Consider the following 24,969-nt stretch of genomic DNA (forward strand, 5'->3'; position numbering starts at 1 on the left):
AAGAACTACCCAAGAAATAGATTTACAACAACCTGCTCAGCAAAGATCCCAGAAAAGGAAAGGACATTCAGTTATCAACCCCTGGGGTCTTTGAAGCTGGCTAACTTTGGGTCTAGCTGCTTCTCCAACTTTATGAGAAAAATAAACTAGATCCACCATGGTTATTGGTCACAAACCTTTCTTCAATGAAATTGTATGAAGTAGTCTAATATGTAAAACACGATAACCGAAACATAATAGCCAAAAGAAGATTTATTATTATACTTTAGTCTCAAAAAAATAAAAAATACAAAATCATCCAGTGGTTATGAGGAGTCTAGGAAAACCTGTCCCAGTAATGCCAACTTTGAAGTGAAGGGCTGGCTAGGGCAGCTGAGAAGTGGGGTTTTCTGCTTGGCAGGCTTCTTCTCCTTCATCTGTTCATAGTTTTCAGGTGAGAAGAATGTTCCTGGACCTACTGGGGGTTCCCATGGCGCTGAACTCACAGTCTTTTTCTGAAATCTTGACCTCCGTTTGAGAGAGTAGAATTCCCTCATCAAGTCTTCCACTTCCCACTGCTCTTCCTTCAGCCTCCGGCAACAATGCAGGGCTGCAGGGTCGATGGGGTGAGCTTCCGTGTTGAAGATGTATCCCCCAGCCCCCAAGATGCACTCCCCATAGGGGGTGATCACCGTGTCGAAGGTGGAGCCATTGTTGTGGATGAAGTTGGTGGGATCAAACAGCAGGTAGAGGTATTTCACAGTCTCAGCCAGGAAGAACGACTCCATGCGGTTGTCTAGCTTGTGGTCTCGAAGATCTTTGATCTGCCATGTGGGAGGAAAGAAAGTCAGAACAGCATCACAGTTTGGGAGTAAGGGTCAGGTGACCCCCATGTGAATTCCTGCTCTGGAATCAAGCAATTGAGGGCCTTCAGGCAAATCGCTTAACTTTTCAGAGCTTCACTCTGTGCCAAGCTACCACCACCTCTCATCGGGATTATCACAACAGCTTCTAAGAGGGCCTCTGGCTTCCATCCTTACCCCTGCGGTCTATCTATAGCTACATGTTACCTGCCATTTGTCTGCTCAAAACTCCCTGTTGACACCCTATCTCACACAGGCTAAAGGTGCAAGTCCTCACTTTGGACTACCAGATCCAGCCCCTGCTCCCTCCCAGTCCTCAGCTCCCACTCCTCTAATCCTTGCTCCTGTAGCTCCCCACCTTGCCTCTCTGTGCCCTGAGTTAGCACCTATGCTCCCACCCTAGCTTCCTTGTATTTGTTCTTCCTTTAGCCTGGAGCACCCCACCTCCAGATATCCTCATAGCATGCTGCCTTTCCCTGCAGACCTCTGGTCAAATGCTGTCTCATTGGAAAGGTCCCCATGGGCCTTCCTACATGACATGACAATCTCCTGTCTGTAACCATAGACCTGATCATCCATCCCTTGTAATAATGGAATATTCCCTTGTAGAAATGTATCATCATTTACTTAGCTAATCTTCCCTGGATGGGCATTAATGTGGTTACCAAGTTATTGCTATTGTCTACAACTAATGAATCCTATTTAGAAAATTTCAACTGAGTCTACAGGCATGGATGAGTAAGACTACTTGCTACATTTATTCTAGCTTCTCAGAATTAGCAATACACTTACAGAAAATGAATTCTCAACAGACATCTTACACAAAAAATCTGACTCAAATATGGATTTGATGTATCAAACTAATTATTTTCTTGCCCTGTTTGACAAAGGTCTGACGCCTATTCCCATGATTCACCTTGGAAGGTCTCCAAAGAGCTTCACTTTCATGGAAATAAATCTACCATTCCTAAGAAGGCTCCAGTGGGCTTATCACTTTGCCTTTTCACAAAATACATCATATTTGATACCAAAATATATCATTGCAGATTGGTGCCTGTGGCTCAAGCGGCTAAGGTGCCTGCCATATACACCTGAGCTGGCAGGTTCGAATCCAGCCCGGGCCTGCCAAACAATGATGGCTACGACCAAAAAATGGCCGGGTATTGTGGCAGGCACCTGCAGTCTCAGCTACTTGGGAGGCAGAGGCAGGAGAATCACTTGAGCCCAGGAGTTGGAGGTTGCTATGAGCTGTGATGCCACCGCACTCTATCCAGGGTGACAGCTTGAGGCTCTGTCTCAAAAAAAAAAAAAAAATCTATATCTATCTATCAATACCATTGCTTTATTTTTCTCCTACACACATAGGTCTTTTAAAAAATATACAAGGGTGGTCCAGAAAGTATCCAGCCATGTACGGTTCTGTTTTTAACATTGTGTGGCTAAATATTTTCTGGACAGCTCTTTATATTTTACTTAATATACATATTTATTACACACAATACAACCACATTACAAAAATTTGCAAAAGCAATGTTTTGTTTTTTGAATAATCTCATGCCTTAACACAAACTTTGTAGGCTTTTCAAGAAAGTGAGTTTTTTTTTTCTTTGAGACAGAGTGATGGTGACTCACTTTCCACTTTGAGCTGGAGTGCAGTGGCATCATCACAGCTCAATGATGCAATCTGAAACTCTTGGGCTCTGCCTCCCGAGTAGCTGGGATTATAGGCACCTGCTACCTGCCTGGCTAATTCTTCCTATTTTTAGAGACAAGGTCTTGCTCTTGCTGAGACTGGTCTGGAATTCCTGAGCTCAAGAGATCCTCCTGCCTCAGTATCCCAAAGTGCTAGGATTATAGGTGAGCGCCATCGTGCTGGCCCAGATGATTTCTTATACATCTGGTTTTTATGTCTCTGTAATGGTTGTTTATCTTGCCTGCTTGGGTCCTATAAGGATGTACCCTCGGGCCTAGCATAGCACCTGCCATGTGAAAGGGTATTTAATAAATACCCATGGGACTAGTAGGACTATTGTGTTGAGGAGCTCCGGCTTTGAATATAGGGCTGTGGGACTCTGGATTTCCCTTCTTAGAATTCATTTTATAAGCCCTCTCGCAAAACTCTTCACAAACCTCACCCTTGTAAAGTTACCTATTCAAAAGACAAAGGATCTCTGATACTGGGGTGTTGCGGTCAAGACCCTTGAGAGCTAATCTTAACTCCTAACTACACTTCTACTAGCTGTATGATTTTTTTTTTTTTTTTTGAGACACAGTTTTACTCTGTTGCCCTGGGTAGAGTGCTGTAGCATCATAGCTCATAGCAACTTTGAACTCCTGGGCTCAAGTGATCCTCCTGCCTGTTTTTCATTTTTAGTAGAGATGGGGTCTTGCTCAGGCTGGTCTGGAACTCATGAGCTTAAGCAATCTTCCTGCCTCAGCCTCCCAGAGTGGTAGGATTACAGGTGTGAGCCATGGCACCCAGCCTAGCTGTGTGATCTTTAGCAAAGCTCTTTAGTTTCCTCATCTATAAAATAAAGAGGTTATGTACATCTCCAAGGTTCCCGCTAGTGCTAATATTCTAGAATTCCCAAAGGAAAGGGAGGGGAGGGCCCATGGAAACACTTACTGTTGCAAATCCGCACTCCACCTTGCTGATTTTTTCAATGGATTCCACAGCATCTCTTCCCAGTTCTAAGAGGGTGGGATCCCCCGTGGCACGATACAGGTACATCGCACTCTCAATGAGTTCTGCAAAGTCCAAGCAGACCCTCCTCACCCAGTGGCTGTGTAGGGATGGCTCAAGGCCCACTTGGGGCAGGGAAGGACTCCTCCCTACCACACCTTATCCACAGGGTCCCAACTAGGAAGAACATGGGATATCTCACCCAATTTGGAATTTTCAGAGCCAATGGACCCAAAGCCTGATGCTCAGTGGAGATCAGCTTTTAGGCTGATCGGTGACTCCCACCCAAAGGGGGAAAGGGCAGCCAGGCTCTGGGAGGTGGCAGAGGCTGCTGCCTATTTCTCAGTATCTGTTCCCACCTTTAGCCAAGCACATGGCTGCCTAGACTAACAACTACTCCCAGCAGATGGGTGGGATTAAGGGCACCACAGAGAGCCCTATAGGCCCAGAACATGAGAAAGAAATAAATTTATTTTTTTTGTGTGTGTTTTTTTTTTTTTGGCCGGGGCTGGGTTTGAACCCGCCACCTCTGGCATATGGGACCAGCGCCCTACTCCTTGAGCCAGAGGCACCGCCCAAGAAAGAAATAAATTTCTACCTCAATTAAGCTACTAATTATTTATTTATCATTATTATTATTTTTTTTTCCATTGGGCCAGCACCACCCTGTGAACAGTACAACCTTCTTCTTTTCACTGGTTTGTAATGTCTTCTCTGCCCTGTACTGTTTTTAGTCTTTATTGGATACAACAGGTTTTCATTAACCAGTGCTCCGGAGAACACCACAGTGAACCTCCTGCGTCTCAGACATAGCCCTTCTTTTCCTCCGCTATGTAGCAGAAACCCAGTTTCCCCTGGAATCAGTACTGACCACACAGCAGAGGGAACCTTCTCTGCCTGCTCCATTGATGGCATGAGTCTCCCCCCTCGGCTAAGAGGAAGCTGAAGTTTCCACTTCATCGAAACGCTCTGACTGTGGTAGAATGATTCCCTGGTGGGTCTAGAACATTCGAGCCCCTAAACTCAAAGTCACAGGGACAGAGAGCAAGAATTATCCAAGCATGTTTTTAGGTGGAAGAGTGAGAGTGGCCACACTGTTTCCTAGATGAATGTTTTCTAGTTTTGAAGAACTCCAAATAGTTTTGGAGTAAACTCCACTCTAATTTTGCCAACTCCAAGTATTGGCAACTTTTTAAAGCAATTAACAGCTGGAGGCCAACACCGCCCACAGGGTGCTGTCTCCTCGCTCAGCCTGTAACTGAGCCTATCCAAGCCCCTTCCTCTCGCCTCCTGGGTGGCTGCTTCTGGGTGGTGGGACTTGGGCAGCACGTTGCCTTCAGGACGAGCAGAGCAAGGTGTGAGAATTCATCTCTCACTTTAGAGAGGATGTTCTAATGTGCCCCAGACGGCCAGACCCTAAGCATTTCACAACATAGGAGGCTTTGAAAGTCTGTGGGGCTTACCTCCCACCTTCTAAAACACTTACTAAGATAGTTAAGGTTATGACTACTTGTGTCTCATCAATGTAAAGTTAGCCCAGCCTGGTGTTCTGTGGATCACTGAGATGATGAAAGCCTTCTGGGCTCAATTATGATGGGAGGAAGGAATGTTCGCTTCTTGATCCCCAACGCAAAACAGCAAAGATGGTTTGTATTGGCACCCACTTCTGATTTCCTTTAATGATGCGCCTTTTCCAGCTGCGACGGGCTGCTCATATTCCTTGGCTTGTGGCCCCTTCCATCTTCAAAGCTAGCAGCTGCTGATAGAGTCTTTCTCACATCACGGACTCTTTTGCCTCTCTCTTCTATATTTAAGGGCACTTGTAATTCCATTGGAAACACATTATCCAGAATAATCTCCCTGTTTTATTTGTTTTTATTTTATTTTACTTTTTGAGACAGAGTCTCACTATGTTGCCCTCAGTAGAGTGCCATGGCATCACAGCTCACAACAACCTCAAACTCTTGGGCTTCAGCGATTCTCTTGCCTCAGCCTCCCAAGTAGCTGGGATTATAGGCGCCTGCCACAATGCCTGGCTAATTTTTGGTTGTAGTTGTCATTGTTGTTTGGGAGGCCTGGGCTGGTTTTGAACCCGCCAGCTCCAGTGCATGTGGCCGATGTCCTAGCTGCTGAGCTACCTATTTATTTATTTTTTAAGAGACAGAGCCTCACTTTGTCGCCCTCAGTAGAGTGCTGAGGCGTCACAGCTCACAGCAACCTCCAGTTTCTGGGCTTACGCGATTCTCTTGCCTCAGCTTCCTGAGAAGCTGGGACTACAGGCACCCGCCAAAATGCCCAGCTATTTTTTTGTTGCAGTTTGGCTGGGGCCGTGTTCGAACCCACCACCCTCAGTATATGGGCCCAGCGCCCTATTCACTGAACCACAGGCGTCACCCCTAATTTTTTTTTTTATTACCCACGGTTTTATCTTAAAACTTAAAGAATATGAACCTGCCATTAAAAGGCTCATCTTGAGATGGGATGGAAGAAAGAAGAAGGGTAAGATATTCAAGAGCCAACCCTGAATCTAACAAAGACGCAGTCATTGGTTCTCTGTGCCCATGACAAGGTGACATCTTGCCCTACTTTATGCCACACCTGGAATTTGATGTTCTGACATGGCCCTACCTTAAGACAAGTACTAGCTGGGCAGCACCTGTGGCTCAGTGAGTAGGGCGCCGGCCCCATATACCGAAGGTGGCAGGTTAGAACCCAGCCCCGGCCAAACTGCAACAACAACAAAAAAGACAAGAACTAGCCAACCCAAGTGGGTCCAAATGACAATATTTATTCTGGATAAAGAGAAACCCAGGAAAATGTGTTTATTGCTTTCAAACACTTCAGGAACTGTTATGGAAAAGAAAGAGTTGACTAGGGTGACCTCACAGTGGGTGGAGGCTTCAGATCCATACGCATTTCTACTTCTTCACCCTTCTTTTCTCAGAGAAGAAATAATCCCTCTTGCCTCCCTATCCCAACATCTCCCACTGATCTCCTCCTGGCCTGGATCAGCACTTCTCTCCCCTCTGACTCAATACCACAAACTCTAGTTCTTACTTCAGAGGGAAGGTCTCTGCCTACTTCCCTAATTCTCTCCTACATCCCCTTCCCTCACCCCATAGGCCCCTGGACAACTGCTAATCTAACTCCTAAGGCACAGACTGGGGCGCACTTACTGGCAGATGAACACTGTGTGTGCTCAAAGGTGGAAAAGCCAGTGCTCTCATAGGCCAGAGCTCCTCTTCTGCTTCTAGCAGCTGGTAGGGTCAGTGCCCCTGTGGTCAGCCTCTTGTTTCTCTTCCTCACACACAGGCCTCCTGATTATGCTAGTTATTATTTCACTTTTCTGTACATCTGAACAACTCTCTAGAGGATGTTGACAGCTCAAGATTTAGACTTGGACTTAGCAGGGAAGTAAAGGGCTCTCAAAAGCCTTTTCATCTTTCAGAGACAAGAGTCTTTTTTTTTTTTTTTATCGAGACAGTCTCACTATGTCGCCCTCAGTAGAATGCCATGGCGTCACAGCTCACAGCAACCTCAAACTCTTGGGCTTAAGCTATTCTCTTGCCTCAGCCTCCTGAATAGAGGGCACTATAGGCATCGGCCACAATGCCTGGCTATTTTTTTGTTGCAGTTGTTGTTGTTTAGCTGACCTGGGCTGGGTTCGAACCCACCATCCTCGGTGTTGTAACCACTGTGCAACAGGCACCAAGGCAAGAGACAGGGTCTTGCTGTGTTGCCCAGGCAGGAGTGCAGTGGCATCATCCAGCTCACCACAGTCTTGAACTCCTGCCTCAGCCTCCTGAGCACCCAGGACTACAGACACATACCACCACACCCATCTCAGAGGCCATTAGGTGTAGGCTCTGTGCTCCCACTCTGCTGACCAGAGCCATGAACTAAAGTATAAAGCACTGGCCAATCCAGTGATAGAGTACTACCTATCTCCCATTTTTTACTGTTTTGAGGTAGAAAGGGTAGCTAGACGTAGGCACTCCTGGATTCCGATGGCGGCACCTCACTTTCCACTAATGCCTTCCTGCCAGCCTGTCCTACACATGGAACAGGTTGCCTCTGTAAGGCTATTGTCTCTGTTGCAAGCTGTCACTGGCAACAACTAAGCACAGACCAGGTTACCACTTAACAGAGCTAATATAGAAGGATTTCACTTAGGAGACTTCTTAGTTTCCCTCTAATCCTGAAATTGCACAAGCCTATGTCTTAAACTTAGTCCCAAACTCTGATCTTCTTTTTTTGAGACAGAGTCTTACTCAGTTTCTCTGGGTAGAGTACCATGGCCTCATAGCTCACAGCAACCTCAAACTCTTGGGCTCAAGTGAGCCTCTTGTCTCAGCTTCCCAAATAGCCAGGACCACAGGTACCCACCACAACACCTGGCTAGTTTTTCTCTTTTTAGTAGAGATGGGGTCTTGCTCTTGCTCAGGCAGGTCTCAAACTCCTGAGCTCAGGCAAAATCCACCTGCCTTAGCTCCCAGAGTGCTAGGATTACAGACGTGAGCCACTGCACCATGCCTCTGATCTTCATTTTATCTGTTGGTAACACTGGATGTGATACCTTCTCAGAGTGTCTCTTTAAACAAAAGTGCCTTGAGAACAAATGCATGGGAATTGCCAAGAAAAGCAGCCTGTAAGGAGTCAGACAACTGATTAGCTCTTTATACTTGCTGTTCCGCTCCCTCATCTGTTCCCTCCACAATCCCTATAATAATCACTTGGCCTAGAGGAGGAAGGAAACAGGGCAGCGGACAGCAGGATGGGCAGAAGCCACCAGGAAGGCCTGTCCCACAGCCAAAGGGCAAGTCAGGTGGGAAGGTGGACAGTGTCTAAGACAATGGCATGGTGACCTATTTGGGGGTGGGGGACAACTGTGTGTGCTGACTAAGCTTCCTTCCCCTATGTCCCTTCCCCTCCTCACAATTTTCAACTTCCTGAAATCAATCAGAGGACATCAGAGCTGGAAAGGAACTTGACAGTACCTAGTGTGTTGTCCCTTCCTTGATTCTGAGCTGCAAATGGGGAGGTGGATGAGGCTGATTCCTAAGGTCTGTCCCAAAGTTCAACTATTCCATACTATGGAAGCATAATTTATCTTACCCACAGACTTAGGAAGTTTGCCTACACTTCTGAAACCCTGATGGCAGGAGCTTAGGAATCAGCCTGACTTTTAATCTTCCACTTCTCAAGGTGAAAGAAAGTAAGATGTAGTTAGGAGACTCGGGGTCCAGGCCTCGCTCTTGCCTTGGGCAAGTCATTTCAGCGCATTTGGCCTCAGTTTCCACATCTGAAAATATGGAGATAACTGATTCCTAGTAAGAAAACCATCCAAAGTCCCAAGAAGAATCAAATGGGAAAAAATGGACTCATGAGCAGTTGTGGAGCATGACATGGAGGTTTGGCTAAAGCCTGTTGGCTAGCAGAGAGCTGGAATCACTACTCACCCGGCCGGAGTGGGTAGCCTTCTCGCTTTTCCACTGTGTATCCCTGAGGAATGTTGTAGAATTCGGGGAGTCCCCCAAACTGCTTCCAAACCGTGTAATAGTTGAGGAAGGTTCTCATGGCATTGTCAATGTCTCCAATTAGGCTCTGTGGGAGAGAGGTGGCTGTAAACACCAGGCATAAAAACACATAGATAACCTCAGGGAAAAGACAAGGAAAGGCTTTGGAGCCAAGACCCTGGGTTTGCAGTTTACTCACTGAATAGTCTTGAGCCAGACACCTAACTCGTCCAAACCTTACCTATAAGATGTAAAACACTCCTAGTGCTCTGAAAGGCTAAGGCGGGTGGATTGCTTGAGCTCAGGAGTTTTAGACCAAACTGGGCAAAAGCGAGATCCTGTCTCTACTGAAAATAGAAAAATTAGGTGGGCGTCGTGGCAGGAGCCCATAGTCCCACCTACTTGGGAGGCTGAGACAAGAGATCTCTTGAGCCCAAGAGAGTCAGTTGCTATGAGCTAAGATGTTGCCACAGCACTCTACCCAGGGCAACAGAGTGAGACTCTATCTCAAAAAACAAACAAAAAAAAAAAGATGTAAAACACAACCTTTTTGGAACCTCATATCTTGTTGGAAGGAGGAGAAATTGTATCTCTGAATACACGTTATCCATGTCATCTACTAACAGTTTTTTTTTTTTTTTTTGTAGAGACAGAGTCTCACTGTACCGCCCTTGGGTAGAGTGCCGTGGCGTCACACGGCTCACAGCAACCTCTAACTCTTGGGCTTACGCGATTCTCTTGCCTCAGCCTCCCGAGCAGCTGGGACTACATACTAACAGTTTTTTAATTCAGCCAGACAGTTCAAAATTCTACGAATAGGGAAAAGGTTGACAGTGCTAAGTCTCACTCCCACCCTACACCCAACAGATAAGCATTTTCATTAGTTTCTTGTATAATCTTCCAAAGTTTCTTTATGCAAATATAAGCCAAAATGAGTATATATGTTTTTCCCCACACTAAGAATAGCCTATTAAATACACTGTTTTGCCACCTGGCGTAATGATGGCTCATGCCTGCAATTCCATCACTTTGGGAGGCCAAGGCAGAAGGATCCCTTCAGGTCAGGAGTTTGAGACCAACCTGAGCAAGAACAAGACTCTGCTCTACTAAAAATAGAAAAATTAGGGAAGCACCTGTGGCTTAGTGAGTAGGGCACCGGCCCCATATACCAAGGGTGGCGGGTTCAAACACGGCCCCAGCCAAACTGCAACAACAACAGGACTACAGACACATACCACCACACCATCTCAGAGGCCATTGTGGTGGGCACCTGTAGTGAGGCAAGAGAATCGCCTAACCCCAAGAACTAGAGGTTGCTATGAGCTGTGACGGCACAGCACTCTAATGAGGGTGACAAAGTGAAACTCTGTCTTTAAAAAAAAAAAAAAAAGAAAAGAAAAATTAGCCAAATATTGTGGCAAGTGACTGTAGTCCCAGCTGCTCAAAAGGCAGAAGGATTGCTTGAGCCCAGGAGTTTTAGGTTGCTGTGAAATAAGATGATACTACTGCATTCTACCAGGGTGACAGAGTAAGACGCCATCGCACAAAAAACAAAAACAAACAAAAATTAAACTATTTTGCACTTTCCCTTATGTATGAAACAACATATCCTGTATGTTTCACACAAGTGCATAGAAAGGGCCCTCTTCCAATTTATGTGGTTACATAGTATTCTATTGCTTCGACCAAAATTTAATCAGTTCCCTATTAATAGCTATTTGGCTTGGTTCCAACAATAGATGCTACAATAAATAACCCTGTACTTATTTACTTCCAAAATATACAAAAGTATCTGTCAGATAAATTTTCAGAATTAGGATTGCTAGGTCAGATGATGTAAGCATTTACAATTTTACTAGTGTTGCTAAGTAGCCATCACTATTTATACCACGAGCTCACAGGGAAATAGCTGACCTTGACATCCCACTGGAAGTCTCATGGATAGAACAAGCTTGACATTTCCCAAACAAAATTCTTGGTTCCCTCACTTTCCCACAAAGTTGCCCTCTACTCTCACCACTCTCCCTCTTGGTAAATGGCATCACTGTCCATCCACTTACTCTGGCCAAAAACCTGGTCATCATTTCTGCCTCCTTCCTTCTCCCCACCCTACATTTGTTTCATCAGTGGCACCTGCTAATTCCATCCCCACATCATCAAGATTTTTCTCTATCTCCAGAGCCACCACCCAGTCACCAGTATCTCCCACTGAGATGGCCTTAAAGGCCACCTCCTTGGTCCCACCATATGCCCTCTTGGCTCTCCCCAAGGTAGCCAGAGTCACCATCTCACTATACACACCAGACCTCAGTGGCTTTGCATGGGCTTAGTATGAATCCAAGGAGCCACGGCACGGCCCTCAGGGCCCTGCACAAGCTGGTCACTGCTGACCTTCCCGTGATTGGGCTTTTCCCTCAATGGGCTGTAGACACAGTGCTTTTGTTTGTTTCTGATAAACAACCAACTCTTTCCTGCCTCAGGGCCTTTACACATGCTGTTTCCTCTACCTGGAACATCCAAAGAGTCCCAACTCTACCCTGCAAGTATCAGCTTAAGTACCACCACTGCTGAGAGGCCTCTCCTGAGCACCCTGTCTAAAGCAGTCCCCATCAGATTTCTCTATGTCAGCCTCTTACTTGTTTCCTGCACTGCAGTGCATTATTTTATGTTTTGTCTGTTAAAGTTTTTCAGCCAGGTGTGGTGGCTCATGCCTATAATCCTAGCACTCTGGGAGGCCAAGGCGGGTGGACTGAGACCAGGAGTTCGAGACCAGCCTGAACAAGAGTGAGACCCCATCTCTACTAAAAATAGAAAAACTAGCCAGGAGCCATGGTAGGCCATGTAGCCATGTAGTCCCAGCTACTCAGGAGTCTGAGGCAAGAAGATTGCTTGAGTCCAGGAATTTGAAGTTGCTGTGAGCTATGACACTACGGCACTCTACCTAAGGCGACAGAGTGAGACTCTGTCCAGAAGAAAAACAACAAATAAAACAAAACAAAAGAATAAAATAAATGTTTCTTTTTGTCTCCTCTTCTATAAACCTCATGAGAGCAGACCCTGGAACACAGAAGGCATTCAAATATTTGCCAAGTACGTGAATGAACTGGTTTGGCAGCATTAATCCTCCTGTCTTTGTCTATGAAATATTTATTTCAGGATGTTGTGATGATTCTGTATAAAGTGTCTGGCACACAAGTTATTCTTTCATCTTATGAATTTAAATGATTGAATTTATTACCATTGTGTACAAGATGACTAGCGAGCACTGAAGAGATGTTTAGTAAATGTTAGCTATTAGTGTCAACATAACCTCATGGGGAAATAATCAGGGGCCCCAGTTAAAACAGAAAAAGTGCCGTACACGAAGCACGCAAATTCCAGACTGGGATGGAACCCTTTCATTAACGGGCCAGCTCTCTTTCTTATTGCTTTTACTTTTATTTAAGGAAATTTGGGAAATAAAGACATAAAAATGTCTCCTTTAACTCTATCTGCTAGACATAATAGGTCTGATATGGCTATTCCAATTTTTATCACAAATTATATCATTTAAAAAACATATAGGAATACACAGATAAATAATTTCTTAATCTTCTAGTATCAGCCATTTACTATATACAGAGAGGGTGGACATAAAGTTTATGTGCAATTGGGTGATGCCTGTGGCTCAGTGAGTGCGGTGCTGGCCCCGTGTACTGAGGGTCGTGAGTTCAAACCCAACCCTGGCCAAACTACAACAATAAAAAAATAAAAAAATATAAAAGTTTATGTGCAATTTAAAATAATTTAACACAGCAAATTGCACATGAACTTTATGGACACTCTGTATATCTTTATTGTCTTCTATTCATTAACATACAAGTCCAAATTATTGAGTTGTAATGCATGTGTAAGTACCATAATGGGTATTTAATGGGCATGTTTGGTTATTGTTAAGTTTAAAGAATCAAATTTTTAATTATCACTCTAATTCCTCACTATAGTCCAATAGCAATCTTCATTCCTTCATATTTCCTTGACTCTTGTTCACCACCACTTCATATAACAAAGGAGTTTACATATTAGTTCTTTTTTTTTTATTAATTTATTTTTGAAACAGTCTTGCTTTGTTGCTCAGGATAGAGTGCAGTGGCATCATCACAGCTCACAGCAACCCCAAATTCCTAGGGTCAAGTGATCCCCTTGTCTCTGCCTTCCAATAGCTGGGACTATAGGCGCCTGACAACACATGCAGCTAACTTTTCTACTTTTAGTAGAGATGGGGTCTCCTTCTTGCTCATGTTGGTCTACAACTCCTGAGCTCAAGCAATCCACCTGCCTCAGCCTCCAAGAGTGCTAAGATTACAGGTGTTAAGCCACCGTGCCAGGCCTTAGTTATCTAATAATCCTTCAAATCCATACAATCCTTTATAACACTGGAATAACATTGTTTCTCTGTTATTAGGAATTTGGACCATTTCTAGTTTTTCTTTGTCATCAACTTTGCTGCTGGGAAATTTATACGTAAGTTGCATCTTTCCCTCCTGGATTATTTTCTTGGGGAACATGAATAGAAATGGAATTAAGCAGGGTCAGGGTGTGTCAGTTCTCTAACAGGGTCGTGTAAGGTTTTCCAAAAGGAATGTCATCACGAATAGTTTTAAGGAAATAGATTTCCAGTTCCTCAACTTTCCTGAAAACAAACCTGCCCAATCATACACTGGTAACCCAAAGGCAAGCTGTCCGTCCATTCTCACCAGCTCTCTCACAATTACCCTTCTGCCACTGCACAGCAGCACAGTGTCACTATAGACAACCTCGATCCAGGAACACTGTCCTGGTGTAGAAGAGCTTCCTGAGCACCAAACTAGGCTAAATTTAAAATACTAAATATGAGTGTTGAGAAAATGAATAACCCTAACCTCTGGGTAACAAATTCTTTGGCAAATCCCATGGTTTTTCAATTCTTTGCTTTCAAATAATTGGGAGCAGTGGTTCTCAACCTGTGGGTCGTGACCCATTCACAGAGGTTGCCTAAAACCATCCCACATATCAGATATTTACATTTCAATTCATAACAGTGGCAAAATTACAGTTATGAAGGTAGCAATGAAAATAATTTTATGGTTGGGGGTCACCACAACATGAGGAACTGTATTAGAGGGTCGCGGCATTAGGAAGGGTGAGAACCACTAATTGAGAGGAACTGGTCAAATTGTCAGCAGAGAGACCATCATTAAAAATAGCTTTTGATGGGGCAGCGCCTGTGGCTCAGTGAGTAGGGTGCCGGTCCCATATGCCGAGGGTGGCAGGTTCAAACCCAGCCCCGGCCAAACTGCAACAAAAAATAGCCGGGCGTTGTGGCGGGCGCCTGTAGTCCCAGCTGCTTGGGAGGCTGAGGCAAGAGAATCGCGTAAGCCCAAGAGTTAGAGGTTGCTGTGAGCCGTGTTTGACGCCACAGCACTCAGTAAGTGCTGTGACGCCACAGCACTTATTGAGGGCGGTACAATAAGACTCTGTCTCTACAAAAAAAAAATAGCTTTTGATGAAAGAACATTATGTGCTACTTTTTAAAAACCATATAAAGGCTAAACCATATGATACTGCCGTTTTTCTAGGTCAAAAGTGGTTGAATGGCCCAGGTGTGGTGGCTCACACTGTAATGCCAGCACTTTGGAAGGCCAAGGCAGGAGGATCTCTTGAGCATGGCAGTTGGAGGCTGTGATCACACCACTGTACTCCAACCTGGGTGTCAGAGTAAGACCCTATCTTCTCTCTCTTTCTTTCACTCATTCACACACAAACACAAATTAGTTGAAGATTGGCAATTTTATACAGTTCAATCTAGAGGGCCAGGCATGGTGGCTCACATCTATAATCCTAGCACTCTGGGAAGCCGAGGAGGGTGGATTGCCTGAGCTCACAGGTTCGAGACCACCCTTAGTCAGAATGAGACTTTGTCTCTAAAAATAGGCAGGCGTTGTAGTGGGCACCTGTAGTCACTGCTACTCGGGACGCTCAGGCAAGAGAATTGCTTCAGCCCAAAAGTTTGAGGTTGCTGTGAGCTATGATGCCCAGGCACTTTACCAATGGCAACAAAGTGATATTCTGTCTCCAAATAAAAAAAAAGAAAAATCTATTAATTGAATTCTTCAAAGACCCGAATATCATAATAATCAAATTCCTTCCATCCTCATCTATGTGCCTACAGCTCCTCAGCACTTCTATCTAAAAAATAAAAAGCAGGAATAAAACTGATACTTAATCACGCCCCATTTTTGCAGTAAGTATTATTTGCACACAAACACATAGACTGATCAAAACAAAAAAGCCCTCCAAATCTCTAGGAGATACATTTCCAATAAAGTTGCTTTTAGGTCTCATAATTATTTATGAACATTTTTAAGCTATTAATATTACCTTTTTTTTTTTTTTCGTAGAGACAGAGTCTCACTGTACCGCCCTCGGGTAGAGTGCCGTGGCGTCACACGGCTCACAGCAACCTCTAACTCTTGGGCTTACACGATTCTCTTGCCTCAGCCTCCCAAACAGCTGGGACTACAGGCGCCCGCCACAACGCCTGGCTATTTTTTCTTTTTGTTGCAGTTTGGCTGGGGCTGGGTTTGAACCCGCCACCCTCGGCATATGGGACCGGCGCCCTACTCACTGAGCCACAGGTGCTGCCCTATTAATATTACTTTTATCAATTACCACACTAATATAGTAATGGCAACTGAGTCCAGAAGAAAACAAATTTAAAACTCAGAGCCTATGATTACAGGAAATTTCAAACATGTAAAACATGTTTATACAAATTTTGTTACAGAGACAAGATCAAGAAAGTGCCTTCAGAATAAAATATAATAATTAGGATAAAATTTAGTTGGGGGAATAGAGTGGAAATATGAGTTCAAGAAGAAAGAGGAATAGAATGCAACTATTTACACTTATGAGATTAAAACAAGCAAAGGGCTGCAAAGGGGGGGCACTCAAGGCTAAATCTGAAGGTGGTAGAAGACCTGGACCAATATTTAACATTATCAGTGTTCTCTTTAAGCCCCTTCCCCTATCGTCAATATAAAAGGATTGGCTCAAAGTACTTAATGGAGGACAAGTTAAATAAATTGCAGTACAGTAATCCCTTGGTGGAAGTGGGGGATTAGTTCCAGGACCCCAGCAGACACCAAACTCTGCAGATACTCAAGTCTCTGATATAAAATAGGATAGCTTTTGCACATATCCTAAGCATATCCTCCTGTACGCTTTAAATCTTCTCTGTATTACTTATAATACCTAATACAACATAAGTACTATGTAAGTATACAATATATAAGATAATGAACATTATTGGTATATATTGAATACACATTTCTTGGTACCCTCTGTACTTATTATACTGTATTTCTTTTTTTTTTTTTTTTTGAGACAGAGCCTCAAGCTGTCACCCTGGATAGAGTGCCGTGGCACCACAGCTCACAGCAACCACCAACTCCTGGGCTCAAGCATGTTGCTTCCACCTCCCAAGTATCTGGGACTACAGGCGCCCACCACAACGCCCGGCTATTTTTTGGTTGCAGCCGTCATTGTTGTTTGGCGGGCCAAGGCTGGATTCGAACCCGCCAGCTCAGGTGTATGTAACTGGCATACTAGCCGCTTGAGCCATAGGCGCTGAGCCACTCTGTATTTTTTTTTTAATGTGTTTTTTGGTTGTATTATCTTTTTCTTTCTTTTTAATTTTTTTTTTGAGATAGAGCCTTAAGCTATCGCCCTGGGTAGAGTGCTGTGGCATCACAGCTCACAGCAACCTCCAACTCCTGGGCTCAAGAGATTCTCTTGCCTTAGCCTCCCAAGTAGCTGGGACTACAGGCACCCACCACAACACCTGGCTACTTTTTGGTTGTAGTTGTCATTGTTGTTTGGCAGGCCCGGGCTGGATTCCGACCTGCCAGCTCTGGTGTATGTGGCTGGCGCCTTAGCTGCTTGAGCTACCGGTGCCGAGCCTGTATGTTATCTTTATTTTATTTTTTTCCAAATTACTATTAATTTTTTTTTTCTTGAGACAAGAGTCTCAAGATGTTGCTCTAGGGAGAGTGACATGGTGTCACAAATCACAACAACCTCCGTCTTGAGCTCAAGTGATCCTTTTGCCTCTGTTTTTTCTATTTGTAGTAGAGATAGGGTCTCACTTTTGCTCAGGCTGGTCTCCAACTTGTGAGATCAAGTCATCCACCTGCTTTGGCCTCTCAGAGTGCTAGGATTTCAGGTGTGAGCCACCATGCCCAGCCTAATTCTTTTTTTTTTTTTTTTTTGAGATAGAGTTTTACTTTGTCACACTCAGTAGAGTGCTGTACCATCATAGCTCAAAGCAACCTCAAACTCCTGGGCTCAAGCCATCCTCTTGCCTCAGTTTTTCTATTTTTAGTATTGATAGGGTCTTAACTCTTGCTCAGGCTGGTCTCAAAATTCTTGAGCTCAAGCAACCACCGCCTCTGTTTCCCAGACTGCTAGAATTACAGGCCTGAGCCACTGCTCCAAATTATTTTTGATCAGTGGTTGGCTGAATCCGTAGATATGAAATCTGCAGATACAGAGGGCGAACTGTGTATCTAGTCAACAGAATACATGCAACTGTTTAAAAAAAGTAAAATCGTCCAAGGAGCAATGGCTTATGGCTGAAATCCTAACAGGCAGAGGTAGAGGCAGGAGAATCAGTTGAGTTTAGGAGTTCAAAACCAGCCTGAGCAAGAATGAGATCTGGAAGCCATGGAAGAACATATTCCTGTTTATTGGCAAAGCTGCCACCATTTAATTGGTATCAGATTCTGACTTGCACAAGTAACATTCTTTGCTATTGAAAATCTGAAGAGTGCCGATTACTGGGCAAACTTTTTATTTTTTTATTTATTTTTTTTTTTGTAGAGACAGAGTCTCGCTGTACCACCCTCGGGTAGAGTGCCGTGGCATCACACGGCTCACAGCAACCTCTAACTCTTGGGCTTACGCGATTCTCTTGCCTCAGCCTCCCAAACAGCTGGGATTACAGGCGCCGCCACAACGCCCGGCTAGTGGGCAAACTTTTTAAAGCTATTGTTTAAATGTTTCTAGGAAGCTGAGTTCATTCTGATTGATGGTAGAAAGATAAAGGTATCAAGTCTGAAACGATCGTGGATGAAGTCTTATGTAGTATCCTGCAGTGGATTCCTATATTTTCCAAAAGTACTTGGAGGAATGGGTGTTTCCAATAATATTCTAGAAAGTAGCAGGGCACCAATTTTAAATATAGGCCGGAGTTTTTAGAGGGGATTCCTTGATAATAAATAAAATGCATAACTCATGTGCAAAAAAAAAAAAAATGAGATCTGGGAGCTTTCAGAGGCAGGAAAAACACTTGACTCAGGAATCCAAGATCTGAGCAAGAATGAGACCCCCATCTCTACTAAAAAGAGAAAAAAATCAGCTGGGTGTGGTGGTACAGGCCTGTAGTTCCAGCTGTTTGGGAGGCTAAGGTGGGAGAATCACTGGAGCCTAGGTGTCTGAGGTTATTGTAAGCTATGATGACATCATTAGATTCTAGCACGGGGTGACCGAGTGAGAGCCAATCTCAAAAAAAAAAAAGAAAGAAAGGTAAAACCAATCTATATGTATAGTATCAACAAAGAATAATCTCCAAAATATATTCAGTGAAGAAAAAAGGTGCCAAAGAATATGTTCCTATCTAAGTAAAGAAAAAACTGGGTATTGGGTGGCGCCTGTTGCTCAGTGGGTAAGGCGCCAGTCCCATATACCAAGGGTGGTGGGTTCGAACCTGGCCCCGGACAAACTGTAACAAAAAAATAGCTGGCTACGTTGAACAGTCTGATGAGAATATTTCAGATTGTATATGAAACCAGCACATTGTACCCCTTGATTGCACTAATGTACACAGCTATGATTTAATAATAAAAAAAAAAAAGAAAAAGAAAAAAAAATAGCTGGGTGTTCTGGAGGGCACCTATAGTCCCAGTTACTCAGGAGGCTGAGGCAAGAGAATCGCCTAAGCCCAGGAGTTGGAGGTTGCTGTGAGCTGTAACGCCACGGCACTCTACTGAGGGTGATGTAGTGAGACTCTGTCTCTAAAAGAAAAGAAAAAAGGGGGTATCAATATACATATATTTATGAATTGGCATTCTGGAAGAATATACAGAAAACTGACAGTAGAGGCTGGACTGGAAAGAAGGTCTGAGGGTGGGCCCCCAAGACTGACTTTTCACCATATTCCATTCTGTGTTTTTAAAATTTACTACTACCTACATGTTATTACCTTTTCTTAAACAAACAAAAAAACCCACCTGATTACATACACATTTTGGTTCATGTAATATTTTGAAACATGTAGGGGGTAGATTAGACAGGCTTAAGATCCCTTCCAGGTGCAACTCTTCCAGATAGATCACATAATGAAAAAAATAATGATGGCGGCAGAGTAGCATAGGCCACTCACCATCCCTGTTCACACATGTTGTTAAAAATGAGATTGGACAGAAATGCCCAGTAGAGAAACTGCTATTGCAGGGCTGCTCCTGCCCAGCCTGGAAAGATGTTTTATTTTAACACACTGTTGACTAGTTACAAGTTACCTGGTAACACAGATAGTTCCTGCATAAAACCGCCAGTTAACAGTGTGTTGAGTAGTACAACATTCCATGGCAAACTGGAAGCTCAGTTCCAGAAACCTTAAAGTTCCCCTTGGAAAATTCAGTTTGGCAGAATCTTAAATCTGCCTAATTCACTCTAGGTCTTTCTTCCATCCCCAACCCTCCAAAAAATGTACACAAGCAACTCAAGTACCTTATTTGATGAGCTTGCTTTGTTGGTTGCATAGAAAAATGGTCACCCTCTTTGAATGTTCTTACCTGAAGACCAGGCCAGTAGGCCTCCAAGGACTGGAACACTGGCATGGACACAGTCCCCTTGTACATCTGCACCCACAGGTACCAGTCATCAAAGCGGGTGTAATTCCGAATGGCTTTGTTATACTCTGCAGTGGAGAGAGGGGATAACAGACACGTGAGTGGATCAAGGAGATAAAAGGAGGCCTTGAGAGCAGAGCAAGGATTTATGCTTGTGAAAAAATCTTCATAGGACAGCCTAACCTCAAAGCAGACTAGGATGCAGTGAGGCAAGCAGATGAAAGGAACATGGACTCTAGCATCCAACTTCAGACCCAAATTCCAGCCTTGACTTTACCATTTGTTAACTGACCCCAGGCAAGTTTTTCCCTCTCAAGATTTAGTTCTATTATCTGTAAAATGGGGAAAGTAATGTTACATACCTTGTGGGATTGTTCGGTCATTTATTTACGCAACAAACATTTGCTGAGCACCTACTAGCAACCTATGAGGTCGTAAACACGACAAAATATAGCCTCCTAAAGCTTACACTCTAGTAGGAACTGAATTTATACTTCACACCACTTCCCTAGACCATAAACCCATGAGGCCTGGTGTTTTACTTGGTTCACTGCAGAATCCCCAACACTAAGGCAATACGTAATAAATATGCACAAAAAAATTACCTAAATAAAAAAAGTACAAAATACACATGTAGGGCGGTGCCTGTGGTTCAGTGGGTAGGGCGCTGGCCCCATATACTGAGGGTGGCGGGTTCAAACCCGACCCTAATTTTTTTTTTTTTTTTTGAGATAAGAGTTTTACTTTGTCACCCTCAGTAGAGTGCTGTGGCATCATAGCTCAAAGCAACCTCAAACTCCTGGGCTCAAGCCATCCTCTTGCCTCAGTTTTTCTATGTTTAGTAGTGATAGGGTCTTACTCTTGCTCAGGCTGGTCTCAAAATTCTTGAGCTCAAGCAACCACCCGCCTCTGTTTCCCAGACTGCTAGAATTACAGGCCTGAGCCACTGCTCCAAATTATTTTTGATCAGTGGTTGGCTGAATCCGTAGATATGAAATCTGCAGATACAGAGGGCGAACTGTGTATCTAGTCAACAGAATACATGCAACTGTTAAGTAAAACCAGCCAAGGGGCAGTGGCTCATGGCTGAAATCCTAACAGGCAGAGGTAGAGGCAGGAGAATCAGTTGAGTTTAGGAGTTCAAAACCAGCCTGAGCAAGAATGAGATCTGGAAGCCATGGAAGAACATATTCCTGTTTATTGGCAAAGCTGCCACCATTTAATTGGTATCAAATTCTGACTTGCACAAGTAACATTCTTTGCTATTAAAAATCTGAAGAGTGTCGATTATTGGGCAAACTTTTTAAAGCTATTGTACTCATGGTACAACATGTAATATGGTACTCATGTGTCTGTGGTAATACTAGTATAAACGAACCTAATGCCCCGCCAGCCATATAAAGGTATAGTACATAGCTCCCACTTAGTGGGCACTATGTAAGGGTAGGTGGTACACCTCTTGGGTACAGGACATAACTACAACATGGACTCTACCTAACAAACGCAAACATTATAACCTACTTCCTTGTACCCTCACATTAACCTGAAACAAAAAGAACAAATAAAAAAAAATAAACTAAAAAAGTATAGCACGTATAATTATGTATAGCATGCAATACTTGATAATGATAATAAAAGGCTATGTTGCAGTATTTATTTACTATATTAGAACTTTTTTTTTTTTACCAGAACATCACATAAGTTTATTTCAGATGTAACAGCAATGTTAAAATTGGCGAGTTTAGCCAGGCGTGGTGGCTCACGCCTGTAATCCCAGCCCTGTGGGAGGCTGAGGAGGGAGAATTGCTTGAGCTCAGGAGTTCGAGATTTGCCTGAGCGAGAGTGAGACCCCTGACTCCTTAAAAAATGGAAAAACCCAGCCAGGCACTGCAGCGAGTGCCTGTAATCCCAGCGGCTTCCAGAGGCTGAGGCAGTGAGATGCCCTTAGCCCAAGTCTGAAGTTGCAGTGAGCTCTGACACCATTGCACTCTGCTCAGGACATAGGGTGGGACTCTGTCTCAACAACAACAACAAAAAAAAATTGGAGAGTTTAATTCTTCACTGCACCAAGTAAACCGAGCCACATAAGTATTTTTAGTTATTCCCTCCAAAAAGCTGAGGGAGCTGTTCTTTTCCACCACCACACACCATTGTTTCCCAATAGTTCTCTTTTTGGAGGACTTTCAATTGATAGGTAAACTGCTTTGGAAATAATGCAGAACTTCCTTCCCCAAATGAAAACTAATCCGGACAAACTATGTATTGCATAGATTTCTCTATATTCTTTTCTTTAAAACCTAAATGCAATTACCATATAGTATAATTTTAACCTATTTGTGCCACAACAAAACTATCTGTACTGAAAAAATGTGATGGATATATCCTGTGATCTTCCAGTTAATAGAATGGTTTTACTTCAAAGATATTTATTGTATCAAAATAACCAACTCAACATGGGACTTCAGTCTTTACTGACTCACAGACATATGAACTAGTGCCCACCTTCTACCTCTTCACATCCTCCTCCTCCATAAGTGGATGGAATTATTTCATACAATTTGAAGTGGGACAATTAACCCTTTACAAACATTTACAATTTATGTTAAGTCACTGACTAGTGTGGAAAACAAAACTGTTTGTTGGGGAGCCTACACACACAATTCAAAATTTAGTATTTTTTTCCTCCCTAAATAACAATTGTTAGGAGGCAGCTATTTGGTTTTCAATAACCACATTTAACTATACTAGACTTTTAACTTATTTTAGTACAGTTAACTATAAAACAGCCTCAGGCAGGTCCTTCAGGAACTGTTTCAGAAGAAGGCATTGTTATCAAAGAAGACGACAGCTCCAGGCATGTTAGTGCCCCTGAGGACCTTCAAGTGGGCTAAGAGGTAAAGGCAGAAGACAGTGATATTAATGATCCTAACCCTGCACTGGCCTGGGCTAGTGTGTGTCTGTATCTTACTTTTTAACAAAAAAATTAAAAAGGTTAAAAAAAAATTTAAATAGGGTGGCGCCTATGGCTCAAAGGAGTAGGGCGCCAGTCCCATATGCCGGAGGTGGAGGGTTCAAACCCAGCCCCGGCCAAAAACTGAAAAAAATAAAAAAAAATAAAATAGAAAAAGGTTTATAGACTAAGGATATAAAGAAAATATTTTTGTATAGCTGTACAATGTGTTTGTGCTTTAAGCTATGTGTTATTAAAAAGAGTCAAAAAGTTAGGCCTGCACAATAACTAAGAAAATGCTGTGAAGGCTATGTTAACCAGTTTGATGAAAATATTTCAAATTGTATATAAAACCAGCACATTATACACCACGATTGCATTAATGTACACAGCTATGATTTAATTAAAAAAAATAAAAGTTAGGCCTGGTGCCTGTAATCCTACCACTCTGGGAGGCCAAGGTGGGTGGTCTGGTTGAGCTCAGGAGTCCCAGCCCGAGCCAAAGCAAGGCCCCATATCTAAAAATAGCTAGGTTTTGCAGCCCCCAGTGCCTGTAGTCCCAGCTACTCAGGAGGCTGAGGCAAGAGAATCACTTGAGCCCAAGAAGTTGAGGTTGCTGTGAGCTATGATGCGATAGCACTCTACCAAGGGTGAAAGACCTAAAACTCTGTCTCCAAAAAAAAAGTTAAAAAAAAAAATTAAACAGGATATAAAGTTAAAAAGGTACAGCAAGCCAAAGTTAATTTATTGTGAAAAAAAAATTTTTTTTTTTTTTTTTTGTAGAGACAGAGTCTCATTGTACCGCCCTTGGGTAGAGTGCCGTGGCGTCACACGGCTCACAGCAACCTCTAACTCTTGGGCTTACGCGATTCTCTTGCCTCAGCCTCCCGAGCAGCTGGGACTACAGGCGCCCGCCACAACGCCCGGCTATTTTTTTGTTGCAGTTTGGCCGGGGCTGGGTTTGAACCCGCCACCCTCGGCATATGGGGCCGGCGCCCTACTCACTGAGCCACAGGCGCCGCCCATGAAAAAAAATTTTAATAAATTTAGTACAGCCTAAGTGTACAAGGTTTATAAAGTCTATGGTATGTTGAAGGCCTGGTGCAGTAATGTCCCAGACCTTCACATTCATTAAAAATAAATTTAATACAGCCTAAGTGTACAAGGTTTATAAAGTCTACAGTAGGGTACAGTAATGTCCTAGGCCTTCATGTTCACTCACCACTCGCTCACTGACTCACCTAGAGTAACTTCCAGTCCTGCAAAACTTCACTCCCGGTGAGTGCCCTATATAAGAATACCATTTTTTATCTTTCATACCATTTTTTTTCACTGTCCCTTGTCTATGTTTAGATATATTTAGATGTACAAATACAGTAGAACCTCTATAAGTTGACTATCCAAGGGACCGTAACAAATTGGTCAGCATACAGAAGGGTCAACCTAAGGAACTAGGCCTACTGTACTGATATGTACATGTGGTGCATGTCTGGTCTATGAAAACTAAGTCAACGTAAGGAATGGTCAACTACAGAGGTTCTGTTATACGTACACTGTGTTATAATCGCCTGCAGTATTCAGTATAGTACATGCTTACAGGTTTGTAGACTAGGAGCAATAGGCTACAGCTCAGGTGTGTAGTAGGCTACACCCCCTAGGTACGTGTAAGTACACTCCCCGATGTTCACACCAGGAAGAAATCACCTAATACTGCGTTTCTCAGAATATATCCCACTCATTAAGTAACACACAACTGTACTGTTTTTTCCTATATGTATATACCTATGATAAAGTTTAATGTATAAAGTAGGCGCAGTAAGAGAGTAATACCAATAACCAATTATAAAACAGAACAACTATAACAACATACTGTGATAAAAGTTATGTGAATGTGGTCTCTCTCTGTCTTTCAAAATATCTCACTGGACTGTACTCAACTATTTCTGGACCTTGGTTGACTAAGGGTAACTGAAACCACGGAAAGTGAAACTGCAAATAAAGACTACTGTAGCTATAATACCAATCAATATTTGATGCCCAACAATGCCTC

The 24,969-nt window shown here is 43.4% G+C and overlaps 1 protein-coding gene and 2 non-coding genes across 5 annotated transcripts in view; 2 read left to right on the top strand and 1 right to left on the bottom strand.

Moving 5' to 3' along the window:
- Positions 1 to 236: 236 nt before the first annotated feature.
- EDEM2 (ER degradation enhancing alpha-mannosidase like protein 2) overlaps positions 237 to 24,969 on the bottom strand; it is a 37,932-nt gene continuing 13,199 nt past the window's right edge. For all 3 annotated transcript variants that reach the window (XM_053573933.1, XM_053573934.1, XM_053573935.1), the window contains 4 exons: positions 19,913 to 20,037; positions 8,985 to 9,129; positions 3,469 to 3,590; positions 237 to 803 (listed from right to left, as the gene is read on the bottom strand). In XM_053573933.1, the coding sequence (XP_053429908.1) occupies positions 306 to 803; positions 3,469 to 3,590; positions 8,985 to 9,129; positions 19,913 to 20,037 (890 nt within the window). In that variant the 3' untranslated portion in view covers positions 237 to 305. The remainder of the gene's footprint in view (positions 804 to 3,468; positions 3,591 to 8,984; positions 9,130 to 19,912; positions 20,038 to 24,969) is intronic.
- On the top strand, positions 17,773 to 17,864 carry LOC128574365 (small nucleolar RNA SNORA24). Its single transcript, XR_008376737.1, has one exon. It is a non-coding gene; the product is annotated as a small nucleolar RNA SNORA24 (small nucleolar RNA).
- LOC128574366 (small nucleolar RNA SNORA24) lies at positions 21,136 to 21,227 on the top strand. Its single transcript, XR_008376738.1, has one exon. It is a non-coding gene; the product is annotated as a small nucleolar RNA SNORA24 (small nucleolar RNA).

The sequence above is a fragment of the Nycticebus coucang genome, chromosome 21 (genome assembly GCF_027406575.1).
Source record: "Nycticebus coucang isolate mNycCou1 chromosome 21, mNycCou1.pri, whole genome shotgun sequence".
Classification (NCBI taxonomy): Eukaryota; Metazoa; Chordata; class Mammalia; order Primates; family Lorisidae; genus Nycticebus; species Nycticebus coucang.